We start from the raw sequence: 19,765 nt of genomic DNA on the forward strand, positions 1-19,765 counted from the left end.
TTCATCTTTCTACACTCATGCAGAACAGGATTTTTTGAAATCTTACAAAGACATATTTTCATTGATAATGTTAGTTTGTTTGCCTGAATCAAGTGCAATATTAGTCACCAAGTCAACTGCAGTTTCAAAGAGTAGATTATTTAAATCATTGTCAATTGATAAAGAAGTTGTGTGTAAGTGTGATAATGCATATTCGTCAGTGTCAAGTCTTCTGTGATTCATTTTACAAGAATTGCCGTTTGCTAATATCTACCAAAACACTTGTTATTGCCAATTGGATTGAAACACATATATACATTTCTAAATCAAGTGCTATTCCCCTGCTATATCTACTGTTTAAACATCTATAGATCAGCTAGCAAACAAACACCGGCTTACAGATTATCTGCCATTCACTGAACCAAATAAAACAAATAAAAGTTGATGCACTAAATGACATACTTTCCCCTCCTTGTTGTTGCTGTGTTTCTGAAAAGAAAATACAGTTATACAAACATCACTGGAGTTGCGCAAATAAACATCAAGGAATGGAATCACTTCATATTTGAGTGTGTACTGGAAATGTGTGTGGTTGCACTGGCATGTGTGTTTGTGCACTTAAAGTCATTGAATTTCAATACTGAGTGTATAAAAACCACGCGTTAGAGAGCTTGCAATCTGATGAAGTAAGAGGCAGAGAATATGAGGAGTGAATCAAAAGGAGTGTACAGCTCTGCTCGGAGTGTAGCGAGTGGAAGATACAGAGAGGGAAGAGAAGAGAGAAGCTACAAACAAAGAGAGGAAATAACAGACTCAACTTAACTAAACTTAAAGTGACCCACTTAACTATACTTGGAATATCTAGAAGTAGGGAGTTCAGCATCATGTCATGTATGAATGGAATTTGTTTATCACCCAGCAGAACATGACTACTTGCTGGACTAAACAACGTAAAGCCATGGTTTGTTTCTATAGAAAAAAAAGGAAATTCACCAAAATATAATGTTTCTCAATGTCTGTAGGTTATAACTACATGTAAACAGGAGGGGTTGTTGTATTTAATCACTTACGATCTTTAAACTAATTAGTTTTTCATTCTCTCATTCTAGTCTGTGATCATAACAACTAACAATAAGTAGGTGTTTCAATCAAATACTAAAGCAAGTGAAAATGTTTAATCAGATTTGCAGCCTCAACACTCTTTGTTTGTCAATGCTTTGTTGTATCAGTTCCTTCAGTAAAGAATTTAAAAGAAGGAACGAGAGTCACAGGCAGTAGTAATGCCTCATGACTCTTCACACACAGTTACTGTTCAACATCTATTTGATACTGACCCCTAATGTGAATATTTGATGGATGCTGAGAAGTTAAACAGCCCTCAGCGTTAGCAATGTGTGATGTGAGAATTAACAGTCTGCTCTCCATTAGAACAAGACAGACAGAGGGGACATTACACAAAGAGTAGACATGAGAAAAGAGGGAGATTTTGTGCATAATTACTTACTCGCTAGTTCAAAAATGTCTGGCTCCTCTCTGGCCAGTTTCTCTCTGGCCACGTCTGCTATTGGCCCAAAGATAACCACAGGCCTCAGGAACCCAGCTGTACAAGAACAAGACCGGGTCATGGAGATTACCAAAGGTCAGCATTATGTAACACAACACAATACTAAATCAGATCAGAAAACTGCTCATATTTATTTCAGCTACAAGGATTGAAATCTGTTCACGACTCTCTTAAGTATAAGGATATGTGGGAGTCTCCAGTTGATTACTGTTACTGCTATGGGGTCTGTGCTCTTACCTTCCCTCAGCACCACTCTCTCATAGGCAGGGAACTTGGTCTGAACAGGCTGGGCTGACAGGTCCTCCCTGCTCTTCCGCAAATTCCTCTTGGAGCTTCGCAATCCTCGGAATCTCCAGAAGTCAGCTCTGTCGCCCCCTGGTGTTTTTGGGAGGGTGTACTGCACACTAGATAGCTGCTCGGCTCTGGAAAGAGAGGAGTAAGAGCACAGTCAGCTTTCAGGGCTTGAGTCTGAACTACAGTCAAGGCCAGTTTTAGATAGTTTGGGTACTCAGCATACAGCTTACAACTGTTTGGAAAGAAAAGCCAGGGGGACTGAAACTGGAACTGTACCAGTACTGTATAGTACTGAGTTACAAATGGTTGTGAAACAGATTATATAGTCGTGGTCATTACTGACTAAAGAAATGCTGATGATGCCCAAGCAGTTTTACATGGCATAAAAGCCTTTTTCTGTTCAGGATAACTGAAATGTTGTCTTGAAGTCTAGTACAATATAATGTATAGCTTTGTATTTATATTATGAATAGCCTTAATATCATAAACCTTAATGATTTTTCGGGGAATTAAAGGCTTTACTCTTAAACAAAATAACATGGACATCATTTTGATATCTCTAAACTCATTACTTTAAAGAATCTGTTACTTTTCCAAGGTAATGGCACAAGTTACTGTGATATACACATTGTAGCGGTACACTGTACTGTATAACAAACACTAAGGCTGTCTCACTACAAATCTGGTGGTGCGGCGGAATGCCACAGGCTTGTGCAGTGATGTGGGAGTGTCATTTAATTAACATAAGTTAGACCACTGCTTTTCTATGTGGGGCCCCCTGCATCAAGCACCACGGCAGCCAAAATGGACTGTCCTCATTACAATGAATGGGAAAACCTGTGTTTTTGCCACACCGCCTGATGTGAATGCAGCCGAAGGTTAAAAATTGGCAGTGAAATCAGAAGCCTTTTTCCATTTCTAAACCATGAAACCATTTGTTTCCTCATGTTAATGTTACCAGATCACTGAAAGTTTTCATAAAGTTTTCACAAAGAAAATGACTGGAAAACCCAAGAAACAAGGGTTAGTGGTGAGGTGATTGAGGCAGCAGGCCAGTGGGGGGGTGGGGGGGAGTCATTCATTGTGGCTTTGACTTATAACAGTTTTCCTTTGAAGTGTGTTTTATTAAAATATTATTGAATCCTTTGTGTGATTTTATGGTTTTATACTTTGAAAGAATATCCAGGGAGGCAGGTTTGGCTTGGCTGGGAAGCCACCACACATTTTACACTGCTAAATGCATGTAATAAAAATGCATGCACCATGAGGGGAAGCTATGTCTTCTCCTTCAACAGGACAGTGAGGAATCTCTGTGTAAACACTGCCAGAGGCTGCTGAAGGCTGTAGAGACAGGCCTAGATAAAATGACACTTTTGGCTAGATCATGATCTATGCCTCATATCCTCAGACACACGGCCTTGTAAGCCTCACACTGTACATCCTTATAAATCCATTTTCCTGGATGTGTTGAACATGCCCTACTTTAAAAACACTTCCATTTCATGACAGACTATATAACACATACCTAATGTGTTTTTAATGTGTCTGTACATTCTGTGCTGTACCATAAATGCTGTTCAGAGGACATCAAAGTTTTTCTAATTCCAAGTCCAAATTCAGTTTTACAAATAAAAAGCAGCATGATAAATGTGTAAGAACAGTAGAATAATTAAATGAGTAAATTAAAACTATCCACTCTTGCTACTCCCAGATTGACTACAATGCTTCTAATCCTTTGTCTCCACCTATGCTCATTCATAAAGTACCAGAACAGGCCATACAAGTATCAAAGGTGTGACCTGAAACTTCTCATACCTGTTTTTGTTGGGAATGATGCCCCTTTCCACTTCCTGATGGTTCTTGCCAATACGGATGGCAAGCCAGGAACCTAATTTGCCATTGTAGAGTGTATCTACTACACGGAACACCTCGCCCTTGTTGAAGCTCAACCCGTACGGCGACTCTTTCTCATATTCAAAATGTGTCCGGATGTAGAAGGAGTCACCCACGTCTGATTCCACTATCCTCCGATACACTAAAGAAAAAAGAGAAATTCAGAGAGATGATGGTTTGATTACTGGTGCTTTTCCACAACAAACACAGTACTTAATGCACCCATCACTCACCATCTTTCTTTTTCTGAGCCAGAATAGTAACTTCTTCTCCTTTTGGGAGATCCAGCAGAAACAACACAGCCTCTTCCCGGATGATGTTAGCGAAGTCCACATTGTTCACCTACAGATGCAAGACAGAAAACGTGGAAGAAATCAAATGACAGTCTGACTGACAGAGTAGTGGATCATAAAACAGCAAACTCATAGTCTAGAGTCAATACTTTAGAAATGGTTAAGAGCTACAGAATTAAAAGTGTAATTTGCTCATATTGTTCCCAAATTATTTTTTTTCTTTGATTTAAAAAAAAAGATCTTAACCAGCTGTGACTCATTTGGTTTCTCACAGAAGAAGAAGAACACAGTAAAAGTTAAAATTGTTTTTTAACAGAAGCAGGGCGGTGTATTCCCTACAACTCAGCAGCCTCCCCCTCACCCCCTGCTGCTGTCCCAAACACAATAACTGCTGTTTATTGACTCTACTTGAGAGGCAGCAGGGGAACCAGAAACACATGGACTGAATCACTGAACCTCAGAAAGACACCTTTATCCTTCCCAGAAACAGGAGGGCTTGACGTCTTTATCTCCACTAGCACACTGTGACCGAAGGGAAACCATCTAAAGACAGAAAACAATGTCCTGGAAGTCTCTACGGTCTGTTTGTACAGGGTAGAGAACACACACAAGCACAGAAAACAGATCTATGCTGTGGAGTGGGAGGAACATAAGACATAGTTTATTCATTAAGAGAAGGAGATAAGGTAATGGACAGCTGTGTTCATCAGACGAATGCAGTCACTGAGTGTTCAGGCTCCTCTGCACAGTTGCAGCATTAAACATAGCAGGTGTAATTCTTGGCTGTTATATAAACATGTCAGAATGGATCCAACACTGACATCAAGAGGGTTTCCATCATCCCATCAACAATGTTAGTCCAGTGTTTGCTGAAACAGACAGTCAACTGTTCCGAGGTCAGAGTGCAATAATCACTTCTATTGTGTCTTCATATTGAAAACAAGGGGAGTTTTGACACAAGGCCTGAATGACTCATAGACTGACGGCTACATTGTGCTGTATTCCCAAGATCCCTTTACACAGAAATAAAACTATTGTTAGCAAAGGATCACAAAGTTTCATTACTGATTATCTAAGTTAGTGTGGGCAGCTCCTGCTTGTCTCTTTCAACAATAACACCAGATGTTCTTCCCACTTTCATACATGTGACATGGAAAGATGAACCAATACCTCTGAATTATCTCACAAGCTAGAAACAGAAGGACAAGACACTGCAATTACAAGGCACTGAAATTATAATAAATGTTTGTTATGTTATGCTGTCAATGAGGGAAATAGGTTAAAAGATTCAAACACAAAAAACTGTAAAACCTGTGTTTGCGTGCAGCAGATTTCTCCCCAACACTCCATTTTTCAACCAAGGCTGGTATATTTGATAAATGACAGGCATTTTCTTTAAGCGCTCTGACTGATGGTCCAAAGAAAGGACAGTCTCAGTTGTAGAGGAAGACAGTTCTTGCATATTTTTATAAATAGCCCACTTCATCTGTGAAGCTAACCTAGATCTGCCTTTTTCTTTTTAACGCACTCTGTTTTCTTCATTATTCAGAATCTAACACAAAGCAATGACAATGATCTTTTCTTTCAACACAATGTGCTACCTTAGTGATACTTGTGTGTGTACACACCTAAAAACTGGTGAAACACTGGCAAGACATGGCCACTAAACCATGTCTCTCAAGCAAAAATGTAGCTGCACAAATTCAGCTTCTCTAAATCCCTCACCAAATTTCAATAGTTCATTTCACACAGTTTACATGTCTGTTTTTAAATAGGTTATTGCAGAGAACAAACAAAACCAAGTTGCTTATGTGATGGAGTGAATCGTACCCTGAGAATCTGGTCTCCCTCCTCCAGCCCCTCCTTGGCCGCAGGACTGTCCTCCAAGACTCCTGCCACAAAAATTCCCACGTCGTTCCCTCCAGCTAACCGCAGACCGACACTCTCTCCCTTCTTGAACTTGACCAGCTTCATACTCGGCCTGCAGGAAAACACGGGTAGACAGGTGGAATTACGCAAAAAAGGTCACCAAACTGTGACTACAAAGAGAGTCATTCTTACAGACACAAAACACAGTCAGCTATTGAAAAAAGCAGAATGTGGAGTAACAACAAAGCCAAAACAAAAGCTGACCAGGATCCTGGCCCTAATCTGAGCTAAGTTTTAAGAATTTAGGTCACTTAAATAATATGTTTACTCATATTATCAAAGTGAATATTTAGCATAAGCACTCAATATACTGTGAAGTGTTTTGGATGACAGCATCCAAGACACTTACCTCAGGATGCTGTCATCATGAGCGGCACTGGGTACAGGGGCATCAGAAGGGCTGACAGGCAGATCCACGTCAGGCTGACCAGGCTGCGCATAAACTGGCTTTGGTTCTGCCAGATAGAAACACAGTAAGTAGAGTAACACACATTCTAGGAAACATGTTCACGAGCTATGCAGAAGCACATTAGTTTCATTATTTTGTAAAGTACAGATAGCAAAGTGTCGGATAAGAGTGAAACCAAGAGTAAAATTAAAGCATCAACCTAAATCCATGTCCGATTTGGTGATGAGTATTTGTTTTGCAGTATCTCACTGATTTTTCTCAGATGCTGACATGTATAAGAAGGATGTGTGAAAGTTTCGCTTGCAGTTACTAATAATTGCTGCAACGATGTGTTGATTAGACATGACACAATGGACAACAGGTAAGTTTGTGTGTTTCTATGTGCTTTAATCCGGAACACTGGAGTTTAGTGTAGAGCTGAATCTGACTTTGAAACTCGCTGTTTGTCTTTGATGGACATAGGTTTCTGTACCTGGCAGTGGTGGTAACTGCTTCTCATTATTGGAGCTGGCTTGATCACTGGCCTGTGACAAGACACCATCATCAGAGCTTTTCACGGGTGTAGACATGGCCCCTGGTTTGGATATGCGCTCTTCATCTCGACTTCGATGGCTGAAAATTTCAAAAATAACACATGGTCACACAGTAAGAGTGGACGATTAACGCTATCAACACTGACAGTGACACTGACTGTATTCAGTGTTTGAGTATGATCTTATGTGTTCTGTAAGAGTTTATATTGATTTGTGCTGACATCACCAGGAAGATACAGACACTAAAGTCAGCCCAGAAGGAAATAGTACAGACCATGAATTACGTGATAAGGATACATGATAAGAAAAATGGATGAGAAGAGAACAAGCAGTTAAAACAAGGATGTGCAGCTTTGTTAAAAGCTGAACATTTGCTACCACTGTCTGGATTTCAGTGGAGTTTTATCTGCCATCTTTTAATAATTACTATGTGGGCTATGCCAGTATGCCAATGGCTAAAAACTATTAATAAGTTTAAGTGGTGTAGACAGGGATTATTAATGTTTTAATTTCCTCACCACATTTCTTATGAAATCTAAACTCCCCCCTTTTCATTGACCAGTAGGTAACCTTTCCAGTAAAATCACACAGGCAGAGAAAGAAATCTACACCAAGTCTCCCAACATTAAAGCCTGAGTTAGGATACGTTTCAGTCCAAGTTCCTGTTTAACCTGGATAAAATAAACAAGGGAAAAATGAATGTGCATGTGTGAGTCTGGTAGGCTAAGGCTAACAGAGCAGAATAGGCTCTGTTCCTTAAAACAATGGTTGAATTCCAATCTGGTCACATGACTGCCGGCTGGCACAGCACTTGAGCTGTATTCAGAAGCTTTTGTAGAAGAATGTGAATGTGCTGGCTGTGCCACAAGCTCACACTAGGAAACTTCTCTCATGAGCAGATATACGTTACGGTACAGTCACCCCTATTACGCAATAAAACAAGTAAACAAGGATGGAAAAACAGTGTACATCAATTTGTGGTGACTGAGATTTTTCACCGTAGGGTGACCTTTTTCTAGGTCCCTCAGTTTCTCCAGCAGCTCTCACTACAATTCAGCTTAACACACAAATCAGATCTGTGCAAATGTACATGTCAGCAGAATCAGAATGAGAGACCTGTATGTGAGCTCATTGTTGAGCAAGAAGGATAAATGAGAGCTGCAGCTCGAGGATAAATAACAGAATTGTGATGAAAGAGAGAGAGAGACAGAGTGTGTGTGTAATGGATGAATGAGAAAGAGTGTGAGAAACTGGAGGAAAAAAATGAGTGAGAATGAGTGAGAGAGACACAGAGAGACAAACACAGCAAGAGACAGAGGAGAGAGCGGAGTGAGGGAGAATGTTGTGGCCTAAATCTGCTGTTCCTTGCTGCAGAATGGTGCTAAAAAAAGGTCTCACACTGACAAACACCATTTGACAGAGGCTTTTGTTCAATCCCTTTGCTTACACACATTCTTACAGTATGGGTAGGGGTGAGAGAGAGCAAGTGACTGAGAGGCAGAAAAAGTGATGGAGAGGAAGAGATGTGGCTACACAGCAACCAACAAACAATACATAATAGAGCAATGAATCTCTACAGTCTGAGCCACAATAATTTCACATCCATCCACAAGCCTCAAAATATTTACAGAATAAAATTTATGCAACAAAACTTCCCAGATACATTAACATCTCTCGAAACAATGTGTTCAAACACATCACCGACAAAAAATGAAGTACTTTAAAACAAAAACTAGTTACTCACACAAATTTATCTCCAAGTTGAACCATGATGCTTTACAGAGAATTCAATTCCTTGAAACACAACATGAGCCTTTCGAACAAAGTATACTCATGCTCACTGAGATGATTACATGCATTCAAAATCAAGAAACTGTGTTTTGCTCTAGGCAAAAGAATGCCTCTGAGCCCTGCAGCCAATCAGGTTATGCGAACCATCTGGCTTGGGGCAAAGCACTGTGGGAAGTTTTTAAACCCCCCCCCCCCCCCCCCCCCCAAACTGGGAGACAGTAAAAACATTCCCTGATATCACAGCGTAGTGGCAGTCTGACTGTTATTTCCTCAGTTACTTCTTCAATTACAACAACATGAAAAGCTGGTGAACTCCTAATATGACATTTCATCTGCTTACCAGATTAAGCACTCATACAAAATGTGCACTGATATTGAAAAATATCCTACTTCACATTTGTTTTTTCTTACTTCTGTGCATATATATATTTGGTCAAACAAACCCACTGGCCTGTTATAGAGGAATAAATTCACTTACATCGGTAGAAATCTGTGAAACAGTGACCCTGCTCTCATCCTGCATTGAAACAAGTATGGTTACTCCACAGTCTCACCCAATGCATCATCTTGAAATGACAGCACCATAAGTTAATTTAGAATGTAATGGCTGTCAAGCAACTACTGTAGTAAGTCAGAAAGCGAAACTAGCAGCAACACACTGAGCTAACATCCTACAGCTACAACAGTTTGTTTTAAGCAAGCAATGTAAGTAATACCTCACCTACTGGTGTTTCAGCTTAAGTTTAGTTTTGTCCTTGAGGACGAGACTTTATTATAAACAGCAGGTTTGGCACCTGCATCTGTCAAAGTCAGACCCTCATTTCATCAAGATCACACACATCTGGAGAAAATTACCTGTTTGATAAGCAATGAGTTTGAAAATGACTGCTTCCTGAAATAGCACCTCTGGTTAATTGTCTATTTTCTCTATTCTCTGGTGCATCCTTTTTGTTTGGAGTTTGACAGCCCACTGTGTCTGCACCCCAAGGCCTGTACGAACATGATGAAATGGAGGTCTTATTACAGAAGACTCTGACAGCTCAATAAAGAGCAAGTGCCTGAAGGTAGCACAGATTCCTGGTCCTTGATTTAATATCCATTTCTACTTCACAATATCAAACAGAACCAACAACATACCCTGTCTTTTATCATTGTAGCCAATGACAGAATTGACATTGTTCTGCTCCCAAAACTGGCAAGCCTGTTTTCAGTCCTGTTTTATCAACTGGATTCACATCAGAGAGAGCTCATAATCTTGACCCATTCAACCAAACTCAGCATCTTGCAGACAGGGTACACTGCTCAAGCTTAATGCTAATCAAGAGACACTGTAGTTTCACTTGCATCGCTTTTCATCTAGCTGCTCTTTGCCATCTATGTTGTTTGTCATCTACTGAAAGCTACAGACTCTAAACTACAAGAGAGACAACTTACTGGAAACGCCAACTGGTAGTAAGAACAGAAGAGAAAACACAGACAGTATGGACATTAGATAAAATCATAAGAACAGCACATAATGAGTACACATTATAAAATACAGATCTTATTTCGAGCACTGATGTTTAAGAAATCTAAACATGTAAAGGCAACGCAAGGATGAATTCATTAAGTAGTAAATAAACCGAGCTTTGCAAGATTTAAATGAGTAATTCTATAAAGCTGAGATAACATTGTGCTGTTTGAAGGTGACTCGCTGTACAGAAAATGGTTAAAAGACTTAGTGCACTTTCAAAACAAGACCTTGGTCCACCAGGAGGAGATGAATCAGTCCCTCCTCCTCCCCAGTCCTTTCCCAGAGCAAGGCATTATTGGAACTCAGTGATGGCTCCAGAGGGAGTGTGATGGTTTATGCATGCAATGTCTTTATCTATTGATTTATTCATCTGTGGTGCAAGGTACTTACTCAGCACCCACTAACCTGGGGGTGTGAACATGATGTATGAAGGTGGAGCTGTGGGAGTATGGATGTATGACTGTGGCATGTGTGACAGCTGTGTCCCATCACCTGATTTGCAGTCAGATGTACGTGAGTGCATGTGTGGGCTTCGCTTACCTGCCATTACTGATCTGCCGAGGTGAGTGACGGAGGTGGTCCGATGTTTCGGGCCTGTCAGGCGAACGTGATCGACCCCGCCCGTGGGATCGATTGGAATGATCTGATGTCAGTGAATGTATTTCTGAAATGTCTGCGGAATTTAAATCAAATGCGCATTAACATTTAATCAGTGATATAAATCAAGACAAGAGTTAAAATAACAAGAAATATCTTATGAAGTTATTCCTTGCTGGTGTTTAAAAACACTACAGATTTCTTTTTTGTCACAAGTCGCAGCTACATCCATCAAGGCAACATGTCTGTTGTCTCACCATCTCTGTCAGAGTTATTGGCTGATGGGATGCTGTCATCAAGGTCAGGAATGTTGAGCAGTGTGGCTCGCTCATCTCTCTGCACCACCATCTTCAACTTGCCCTTTGACCTCTCAATCAGCTTCTTGGCATCTATCAGTGATAAGTTCTCTGTAACTGTGCCATTGATCTGCAGGAGGAAGAGGAGCAGGTCAAAACAAGAACTGTGAGGAAAAGTCATTGTCATTGTACAGTTTTTCTTGTAAAGCCCACAAAATTATGGGAACTACGTGACCATCGCCAGCCAATTAGTCATTGTGAACAGCCCAGTTCAATCTTACCGTAACAATACTGATGTCTTTAATAGTAGATGTTATTAACAAGTTTATAAATGTATACTATAAAAATAAGGCTTTATTTGTTTTTAGTACTGCCAGAGAAACTGAGTCCACAGAGGATCAATTGTACTATATATACTGTAAGAAGAAAAACCTCATTATCTTTATTCAAGTATTAATTTCTGTTGGTCTTTGTCATGCAATCACATTTCAAATACAAAATGCCTCTGCCTCTCAACAGAACAACTGAAACACTAAATTGGATTTTGAAAGCATCTCCTCACTGTGAAGGAGGATATTTTCCTCTTCAGAGATTGAGTGGATAAAAATTCAAAGGAATAATGGAATGTGTGGTATTCCTGCTGGTGAGCCTGCATACTAATGAACTGTGACCTCACTCTGCGATCCACTTTCAGCAGCTCACAGATTACCACAGCAGACAAGAGAATGTTTTCAGTAAGAAGAATTACGGACACTCCTTTCTCACTGCTTCTGTTACTGACATTATTTCAAGCTTTTTTTTTTTTTACAGATCCATCTTTTAAGTTGATTTTAATAATCTTTTTATCAGTTCATTTCCCCATAGTGTTTATTCCACTTTAAACAGCTGTCTTACTCATAGGCTCATTCATGCAACGACTTCTTCTTTTACCTTAAGTACAACATCTCCCTCCTGGATGTTCCCATCTCTGGCAGCAAGGCTTTCTGGGGAGATGTCCTTGACAAATATGTGGCTGGCCAACCGAAGTCCATACTCTGCTTATGGAGCATAACAAAGTCATATTAAAAGAGCGCATCAAGTGAACCATAGCTGTAAAGTAGAGAAACACCAGATTTTTTGTTTGATATGTACAAACATCATTAAAAAGGTTAGGTGGATTGGATTCTTGGACGTTGTGCTGCCCACCTTCATTCTTGCGGGACTTGACAAGAGTGACCTTGGCAGGCCTGGGTGGAGCAGAGGAGGCTTGTGATCGGCGATCAGAGCGCGGAGAGATGCTACGCTCCCGCGAGGCACTGTTATCCCGTCTGTTGCTGCTGCTCCGCTCACGATCATGACGCCTGCCAGTGCCCGTGCCTCCGCTTGCTCCTTCATAGGCACTTCTGCCACCACCAGTGTGGTGCTCATAGCCATCATCCTCATCACTATCTTCTTCCTCATGCTCTGACATTGTCTCCCTGTCCCCTGGCCGAGAAACAGGGATTTGCACTTTCCTTTTCCGACGAATAGTCTGAGAAAAGATGGAAAGTTTAACATTTTTTTTAGGTAAACATGGCAGTATTTGTAATGTTCAGGGCTGACTGTGATTCATGCAATTTCATGCCATCTAAAAACTCAAATTCTGCAAATATCTTCAAACTTACTATCTTTGCATTTTTGCCACTCTTTCGGAGCTGCTGCACAGCATAGGCATGTTCTACGTTGTCCATAGAGACTGCATTGACCATCACCACTCGATCATTTTCTCTGAAAGAATCAATTAACAATGTGTAAATAGCTGAAGAGATCTATGTCAATCTATACAATTCATACCAACTTGGTAGATATTTCTGTAGAATAAAATGGGGCAAAAGGGAAATATTACAGAAGTTTACAATCTTACACAACCCTATAGAGTGCTGCAAGGATGATATTTGTAGGCTAACCCAGAAGTTTGTTGGTTCCCTCAACAAACTATGGGATATTTTAATCAGAATTTGGATTATTACATAAAGTTCTGTGACAAACACAAGTTTATGATACTTATTCATTCATTATACTGACTCATTTGTTCTGCAAGATAATATTCATAGATCTACACCACTTTTTAATTTGAATTTTGAAGTTCAAATGTAAAATGCACAAGTGTCTCATTACACTAGACTATATACACTATAAATTGGTACATTATAAATCATCCAAGTTATAAAGTAAGAGTTCGAAGGGTTTGCATTGTCTTCAGGTTATGGCATCCACCTAGATAAATGCATTCAACACTGTTCTACTAGAACCACTTCTACTGTTTGTGACAAAACTACATAGTATAGTTTCAGTGTGGATATTGTAACGCCAAATGGTGGCAAAGTAAGTACAGGGCAAAGCGTCAAATCAGCTGAAGTTAACTAATCATCGCATTCGAGTTGAGCACAGGAGGCTAATGAGGGTAGGGCAGATGAGGTTGCCAGTGAAGAACTGGAGCTTGTCATTCCTGCGGCACTCTATTGTGTATACATATTGATATCCATAAAAGATCCAGCATTATCATAACACAAAATATTGATGATAACAGTCAGAGACTTACTGAAGCAGTCCCTCTGCAGGACCTCCTTTCAGCACATCAGATATCACAATGGACGTCTCCCCGCTCTGAAAATGAGGGTTGTCTCGCCCGCCAGAGATTGCAATACCAAACCCAAAACCTGGGGCCTACACACACAAAAATACACACAATACTGGATGATTACTGACTAGCATATACACTTGACTTGTCTCAGGCTTTGCTGTAAACAAACACAGGCTAATAGGTTGTCTGCAGCCTAATTATCAACAAGAGTGTTATTAAGGTAAAATAACGTGGTGTGTTCTGTACAGCAAGGGATGGTTTAAAAAGAGCAAAGCTACGCATTTACAGTTCATGGATGTTTTGAAGACTGTTGTGTTTTACACAGCCAGCTCCAAAGGAGCAAGCCATGTGATGTAAATCGCTAATCATACAACCACAACAACACAGAAAAGCTGTGAGGCTGAGAACCGCAGGCCACTCTGGGCTGCTCCTTCAGCTTCAAAGCCGCTGCTAATTAGATTACAGCAAGCAGGCCAGTCTAGACAGGTGCTCTACACAATCCTGCGGCACAATAGCATCAACTGAGAGTTTACTGTCTCATTACAAGTACATTCAGAAATTTAGCATGCAAGACAATGACTACATTAGTTTATTAGCTCTCCGGGGGAATATGGTTTCCAATAGTTTCATAGTTAGCATGATGCTGATGGTGCCAGAGGAGGTAATCAGTCATATGTACTGATCTTAGCTACTGAGGTTAGTACAATCTATCATAGTTACACGTGACACAGGATGAAAAAGCACACAAAGTAAAACTATCATCCCGCTCTTTCCCTGGAGCTGTGTTAAGGAGCCATACAGGAAGGAAGTGAAATGAAGTAGTAAGGAAGTGGATGCTGATTCTGTCTTCCTTAGCCTTGTTTCCTGCCATCTGGGTTTCCTTGACTATTGTTTCAGTACCACACATCCTGCTGCTACAGCTGGCCTTCTCAGTAGAGAGAGAAAAGATATGTATGGGCAGAGGACAGAGAGGAAAAAGTGAAGAACACAAGACATAGTTCAAGATTAGGATGCCAGAGACAGGCAAAGAGGGAAAAAAAGACAAATGAGAAGAAAGGGTAGAGTGGATTAAAGAGCTGTAAACACTTACCCTGTGAAGGGTCACTGTGTGCTGTTCCCATATGACTGTTTCCTCCATCGCTGCACTCTGCAACACAAAAAAGAAAAAGGATCAATATCTCGATGCCAATATATCAGGCACATATTTTTAACCAAACGCTATCTCATATTGGAATAATCCTGCAACATACATGGTCTTTGTGAAGCTTATAACATTCCTTTCTTCCAGACCATGGTTCTTTTAGTGGCTATCGTGGTAACTGTGCAACATGGCATGCTTTACAGTTACCTCACCATCACTAGAGTACTGTTTTGCATTTTTCCAGCAGGTTTCAGCATGATTCATCAAATCAGAACTGAAGACAATATTGACAGGTTTTATGGTATAGCATTTTTTCTTGTGTGCCTTTTAATTACTGTGTTAACAAGCCATAAATACACCCGTGCACAATATGTCATTAAATGACTGGTAAAATTCTTCAAACAAAACATAACTTAGAAGATCTCGATAAGAGTGACCATCTTAAAGATACACATGCCTTCATATTCTGTTATGTGTCATCAGACAGAGTTTTTGTTTTGCAACTCTATTGCTTATCTGCACAACTAAATTCTGGAGTCCAAAAAGTCTACATGTGAAAAGATTATGAATGACAGCAACATGAGTAAATGGTAGGCAGAGGCGGACTGAGGTTCAAAAGACTAAGCAGATGTCGTTATATTATTCCTGGATGGGTCATATGAGCAAAGAGGGAATTTAGCTGCTCCTCTGACCTGCCACACTGGATTAAATCGATGCTAGGCAGGCATCTTTTGCTTTCACTCATACTCTTAAGTCAGTTACATCACACAGGTTTCTCTAAATACATAATTCATCTTTCAGCAAAGGCTTTCTTTTTTATCTAATTTGTGTGTCTGCCATTCTGTTACTCAAAAAGCTCTGAAAATGTGATGTCACTACTAAAAGGTCAAACAGACACTCCTCAATTTGTGTCTCAGAAAACTGTTTTCTTTTAAATCCCAGCGTGCTATGTCCCCAGTTTTAAATTACAGCTTTACTCCAGTTCCCTCCAGCTGATGAAGCAACACTGCCATCCTGTCTGTCTGTCTGTCTGTCTGCCTGTCTGTCTGTCTGTCTGTCTGCCTGCCTGCCTGCAGGGAGAGATGGTACAGCTGTCTGTGGCAGAGTGCTGAGCACAGTCCAATGTGGCAGGGGAAGGACATAAACACCACCACACGTGGCAGGGTGCTCATTTACTACAACTTCTACATATAATCAGCTTTTTAAAATAACATACCATGTCATCTGTCCAACCCATCATTGTGATAATCTCATTCCCTCACCCCTTAATCAGCACCTAATCCCCAAACCTTCTCACCCATCATCTTTGACATCATCCTGATCATTACTGTCAACACCTTCCCTTGGCCTAACTGCACAGTTCGCAGGAGGTTCACCCTGCAATGCTGGCGGCTGTATCAGAAGAGGACACAGTGTCTGATGTTTTACATGCCTAGACATATAATACTGTACTTCTGTTGGGAAAAAGACTCAATTTAAAGGAAAGAACACAGATTTCTTAGATGCTTAAATATGTCAACACATAATAAAAGAAGCACAATTAACTTTCAAACAAGGAAAATTGACCAATAAAACTATTAGGTCAATCAGGCGTTATTTCAGTTTCTTATCTTTTTTTTTATCTTCTGACAATTCATACAAAAAGAACACTTTACTGATTCATCAGCAAGATTAACCAGTAATAAAATAATCTCTAGTTGTAGACCAAAACTTGATTATTGTGAATATCCACATTAAAGTGAAGAGCAAGTTGAGAATTTAACATTTGTTTACACAAATTATGGTATTTAACGGTTGAGGTCAAGTCCAGAAGGATGAGTGGTGAGTTTAAGGCACAGTTCATGTCAATGCACTGAATGACGGTGAGTAGTTCATACTCAGACAGTCTGAAGAGTTCCTCTTTGTATAAAATAGATGATAAGATCTATAAAAACCTGTCAGAGTGTATCCAATATTGTGCGGCATCCAATAAGCCCCCTGCACTGTTTTAACACAGGTCACTTTGGTCTGAATGCCATACTAAAGTTTAGGCCCTTGGTTCAGTAGAGACTAATCCATGCAATATTTACTGTAGGTCTCCTAATGTGGGTTTGCGCTTCAATCACTTCACTCAGTTCAGTTGGCCTGAACCTTTAGAATACACAGTTAACCCTTTGACCCTCATTCCAGTGGCAGCTCTGTGTGGATGTTATTTATGTCCATAATTGGCGCAGGGGACTTGGGTGTTCCCCCTTCTGCATCTCTCCTTCCCCTGCACCCCCTCCCCCGTCTGCCCCTACGACTCCCACAGTAATGCCACTATTGTGTGAAGGGACCTGACCCATTTAAGCGCAGCTCCCGCCGACATTCCCAAACACATCCATTCCTCTAAAGTGTTTTGTGATATATTCATCCATCCGTTCATCCATTCATTCATCCAATAGTCCAGGCAGACAGAGGGGGGCTATGCCATGAGAAACAACAGCGTCCTGGGGTCATGTGACCAGGCGGTCAGGCAGGCAGGTGGCCTTGTCCTTGAACTGTGGGATTGCACTGATAGGCAGGGAAAGGGAGGAGGAGGGAAAGAGCAAGGCCATGGGCTGCTTATACAACTTACATATGACAGTACCAACAGACAGAGTACATAAAACTGTGGAGGATGACATGTTAAATGACATGTGCCTCTCTGCTCCTGGATCTCTTTCCATCTCTCATACAAACTAATGTCAACCATTGAACTTAAACCTTATTTAAAAGCAAGCTAAGGCAGTGGCAAGGACGTATAAACCTTTAGTGTAAAACAGATTTTGCTCTATCAAATCTAAACCCTCTGAAAACACTTTAGTCGACACGCCCACACCTCCAAACACTGACCATAAGCCTTTCAAGGCAGAGCTTACAGTATCATGTGAGACTGCATGAGCCATAAGGGCGTGGACATGCGAGTAAGAGGGCATAGGTCAACTGTATGAGTCACTACGGAAACAAGAGACTAACAGACTAATAGCCTGGCTTCAACTAAATTACTATTTAACATCTGAGATGGTACTCTATTACAGAAGGACAGATTTTCTGTCATTTATACTGCACATTACAACATGGCAGTCGTACTTCATGTCATGCTAAAAAGGGCTGGAAATAATTCATTTGAGCGCTTACTCTTTTACTTGAGTTGGTTTTAATTATTGAAATTGATTACAAAAATATCATACTTATTAGTATTCTCCGTCATGCAAAGTTTGTGCAGTTTTGTTCAGCTTGTTAGCATACATCACAACCAGGACAGGTTGTGACAACATTTGGCTTGGACTGAGGTCGGCTATTAAATCACACCGGCTGTTTTCATCTAAAAAAACAAAAAAACAAACAAAAAAAAAGCAGATGAACACATCTTGTGAACTGGTGACAGGCAAGATGGTTAAGGAGAGAGAGCTTGCACATCTCTTAGGCTGCTTAGAATATTTACTCCACTGAGACTACAGCTCTGACTTTCAGATGAGATTATTACAGTAATTAATCACTGCAATGTGAAGTGATGATTAACAAGCTGGCTGGCCGGGTGTGAGGTATAATTATGGTAGAAAGCAAGCGGTAACAGAGCACAAGTCAGGTATTAGCTTGGTTTTACTATATGAGAAGTAAACAATTCACTTTACCTCCAATTCCAACAGCTAATTAAAATGTTTGATAAAATGTGGTGTCAAGATCCACATCAAGGAATTTTCTGTGTGGAAAAGATATTGACAGCTGAAGCCTGATGTCAAATGCCCATTTGGTTATCTTGTGTATTTTATTAAAGGAACATTTCAGTCATCATGCAAAAGCAAAGATCAGACAACATGTAGGGGGCAAAACAAACATTAATGCAAGTGTGTGTCACATTCTGGAGTAAAAGAAATAATAAAAATACTGACGGGAACAAAGGATAAGGGTTTATCTGTGAAGTCACAGAGTTGTGTGAAACAATGGTGTGCTTGATGTTGCACAAACTGACGGCAGCCTAGTGTATTTATACATCCATATTAGTCAGGCTTGAGTTCTGGCCAGCAAGGCCCTGGGCTGGGAAACAAAGAGCAGCCACCACACATGTGTACTTGTCCGTGCAAGAGCACGCACACACACGCGCACACACACACACACACACACACACACACACACACACACACACACACACACACACACACACACAAGCCATGATCTAACACTACAGGGCCTCTTTGTTCAAGCTACAGCCGGCCTGGCTCGGCCCTGCCTGGCCCACCATAACACACACAGACCAGTACAGATGATAACAGCTCGCTCAGGCTCTTCAAAGGCAGAGACTAATCCAGTTCTTCTGGGCATACTGACAAACTCACTGGAAAAATGAGCAATGAAAAAGACAATAATAACCTGCTGCAGAAAGCTATGATAAAAAGGGTCAGGTCAAGCATGCAAGTCTTCAACGCATAGCTCTCAGTCTCTATAATCATCAAACAGGTTCACATTTACATAGGATCTGCAGAAACTGAATACACACTGCCAACAACTTCAGATTAAATGCACCGTAAGTCCATCAATTAAGCAATCATTTATGAAAGTCAGATGACAAGCATCACTCATTTTTTTTGAAAAAATAAACTCAGCTAGAATCAGCCGAAAATCATGTGTATCTGGGTTACATTTGAGTACGCACTTCTCACCAGAATGGCACTGGGTGGAGTGCGTACCTTCATCAAGATCCATGCATTATTCCATGAAAAATGTACAAAAATTGGCCAAAAAATGAAATCTAAAAAAAGAAAGCGAGGAAAAATTCCTCCCAGATCAGGCTCCACAACAAAATCTAATGCTGTCTATTCTAGGTAGACATCCATCCTCCATTTAAGTTTTGTGGAAATCTGTTCTGTTTTTGTGTAATCCTGCTGGCAAATCAACCAACAAACGGACATGGGTGAAAACCAAACCTCCTC

At 40.5% G+C, this 19,765-nt stretch overlaps 1 protein-coding gene across 12 annotated transcripts in view; it reads right to left on the reverse strand.

Annotated features, from left to right (window-relative positions):
* Positions 1 to 19,765, reverse strand: part of tjp1a (tight junction protein 1a) — a 102,262-nt gene that overhangs the window by 16,941 nt on the left and 65,556 nt on the right. For 5 of the 12 annotated variants that reach the window (XM_037094481.1, XM_037094487.1, XM_037094486.1 and 2 more), the window contains 15 exons: positions 14,784 to 14,840; positions 13,652 to 13,776; positions 12,735 to 12,837; positions 12,277 to 12,601; positions 12,022 to 12,128; positions 11,053 to 11,221; positions 10,739 to 10,871; positions 6,834 to 6,973; positions 6,302 to 6,407; positions 5,854 to 6,004; positions 3,964 to 4,072; positions 3,653 to 3,872; positions 1,781 to 1,965; positions 1,484 to 1,579; positions 442 to 468 (listed from right to left, as the gene is read on the reverse strand). In XM_037094481.1, coding sequence (XP_036950376.1) covers positions 442 to 468; positions 1,484 to 1,579; positions 1,781 to 1,965; positions 3,653 to 3,872; positions 3,964 to 4,072; positions 5,854 to 6,004; positions 6,302 to 6,407; positions 6,834 to 6,973; positions 10,739 to 10,871; positions 11,053 to 11,221; positions 12,022 to 12,128; positions 12,277 to 12,601; positions 12,735 to 12,837; positions 13,652 to 13,776; positions 14,784 to 14,840 — 2,053 coding nt within the window. The remainder of the gene's footprint in view (positions 1 to 441; positions 469 to 1,483; positions 1,580 to 1,780; positions 1,966 to 3,652; positions 3,873 to 3,963; positions 4,073 to 5,853; positions 6,005 to 6,301; positions 6,408 to 6,833; positions 6,974 to 10,738; positions 10,872 to 11,052; positions 11,222 to 12,021; positions 12,129 to 12,276; positions 12,602 to 12,734; positions 12,838 to 13,651; positions 13,777 to 14,783; positions 14,841 to 19,765) is intronic. The other 7 variants (XM_037094493.1, XM_037094489.1, XM_037094492.1 and 4 more) reach the window with 3 other exon arrangements.

This window comes from Acanthopagrus latus, chromosome 4 (assembly GCF_904848185.1).
Source record: "Acanthopagrus latus isolate v.2019 chromosome 4, fAcaLat1.1, whole genome shotgun sequence".
Taxonomy (NCBI): domain Eukaryota; kingdom Metazoa; phylum Chordata; class Actinopteri; order Spariformes; family Sparidae; genus Acanthopagrus; species Acanthopagrus latus.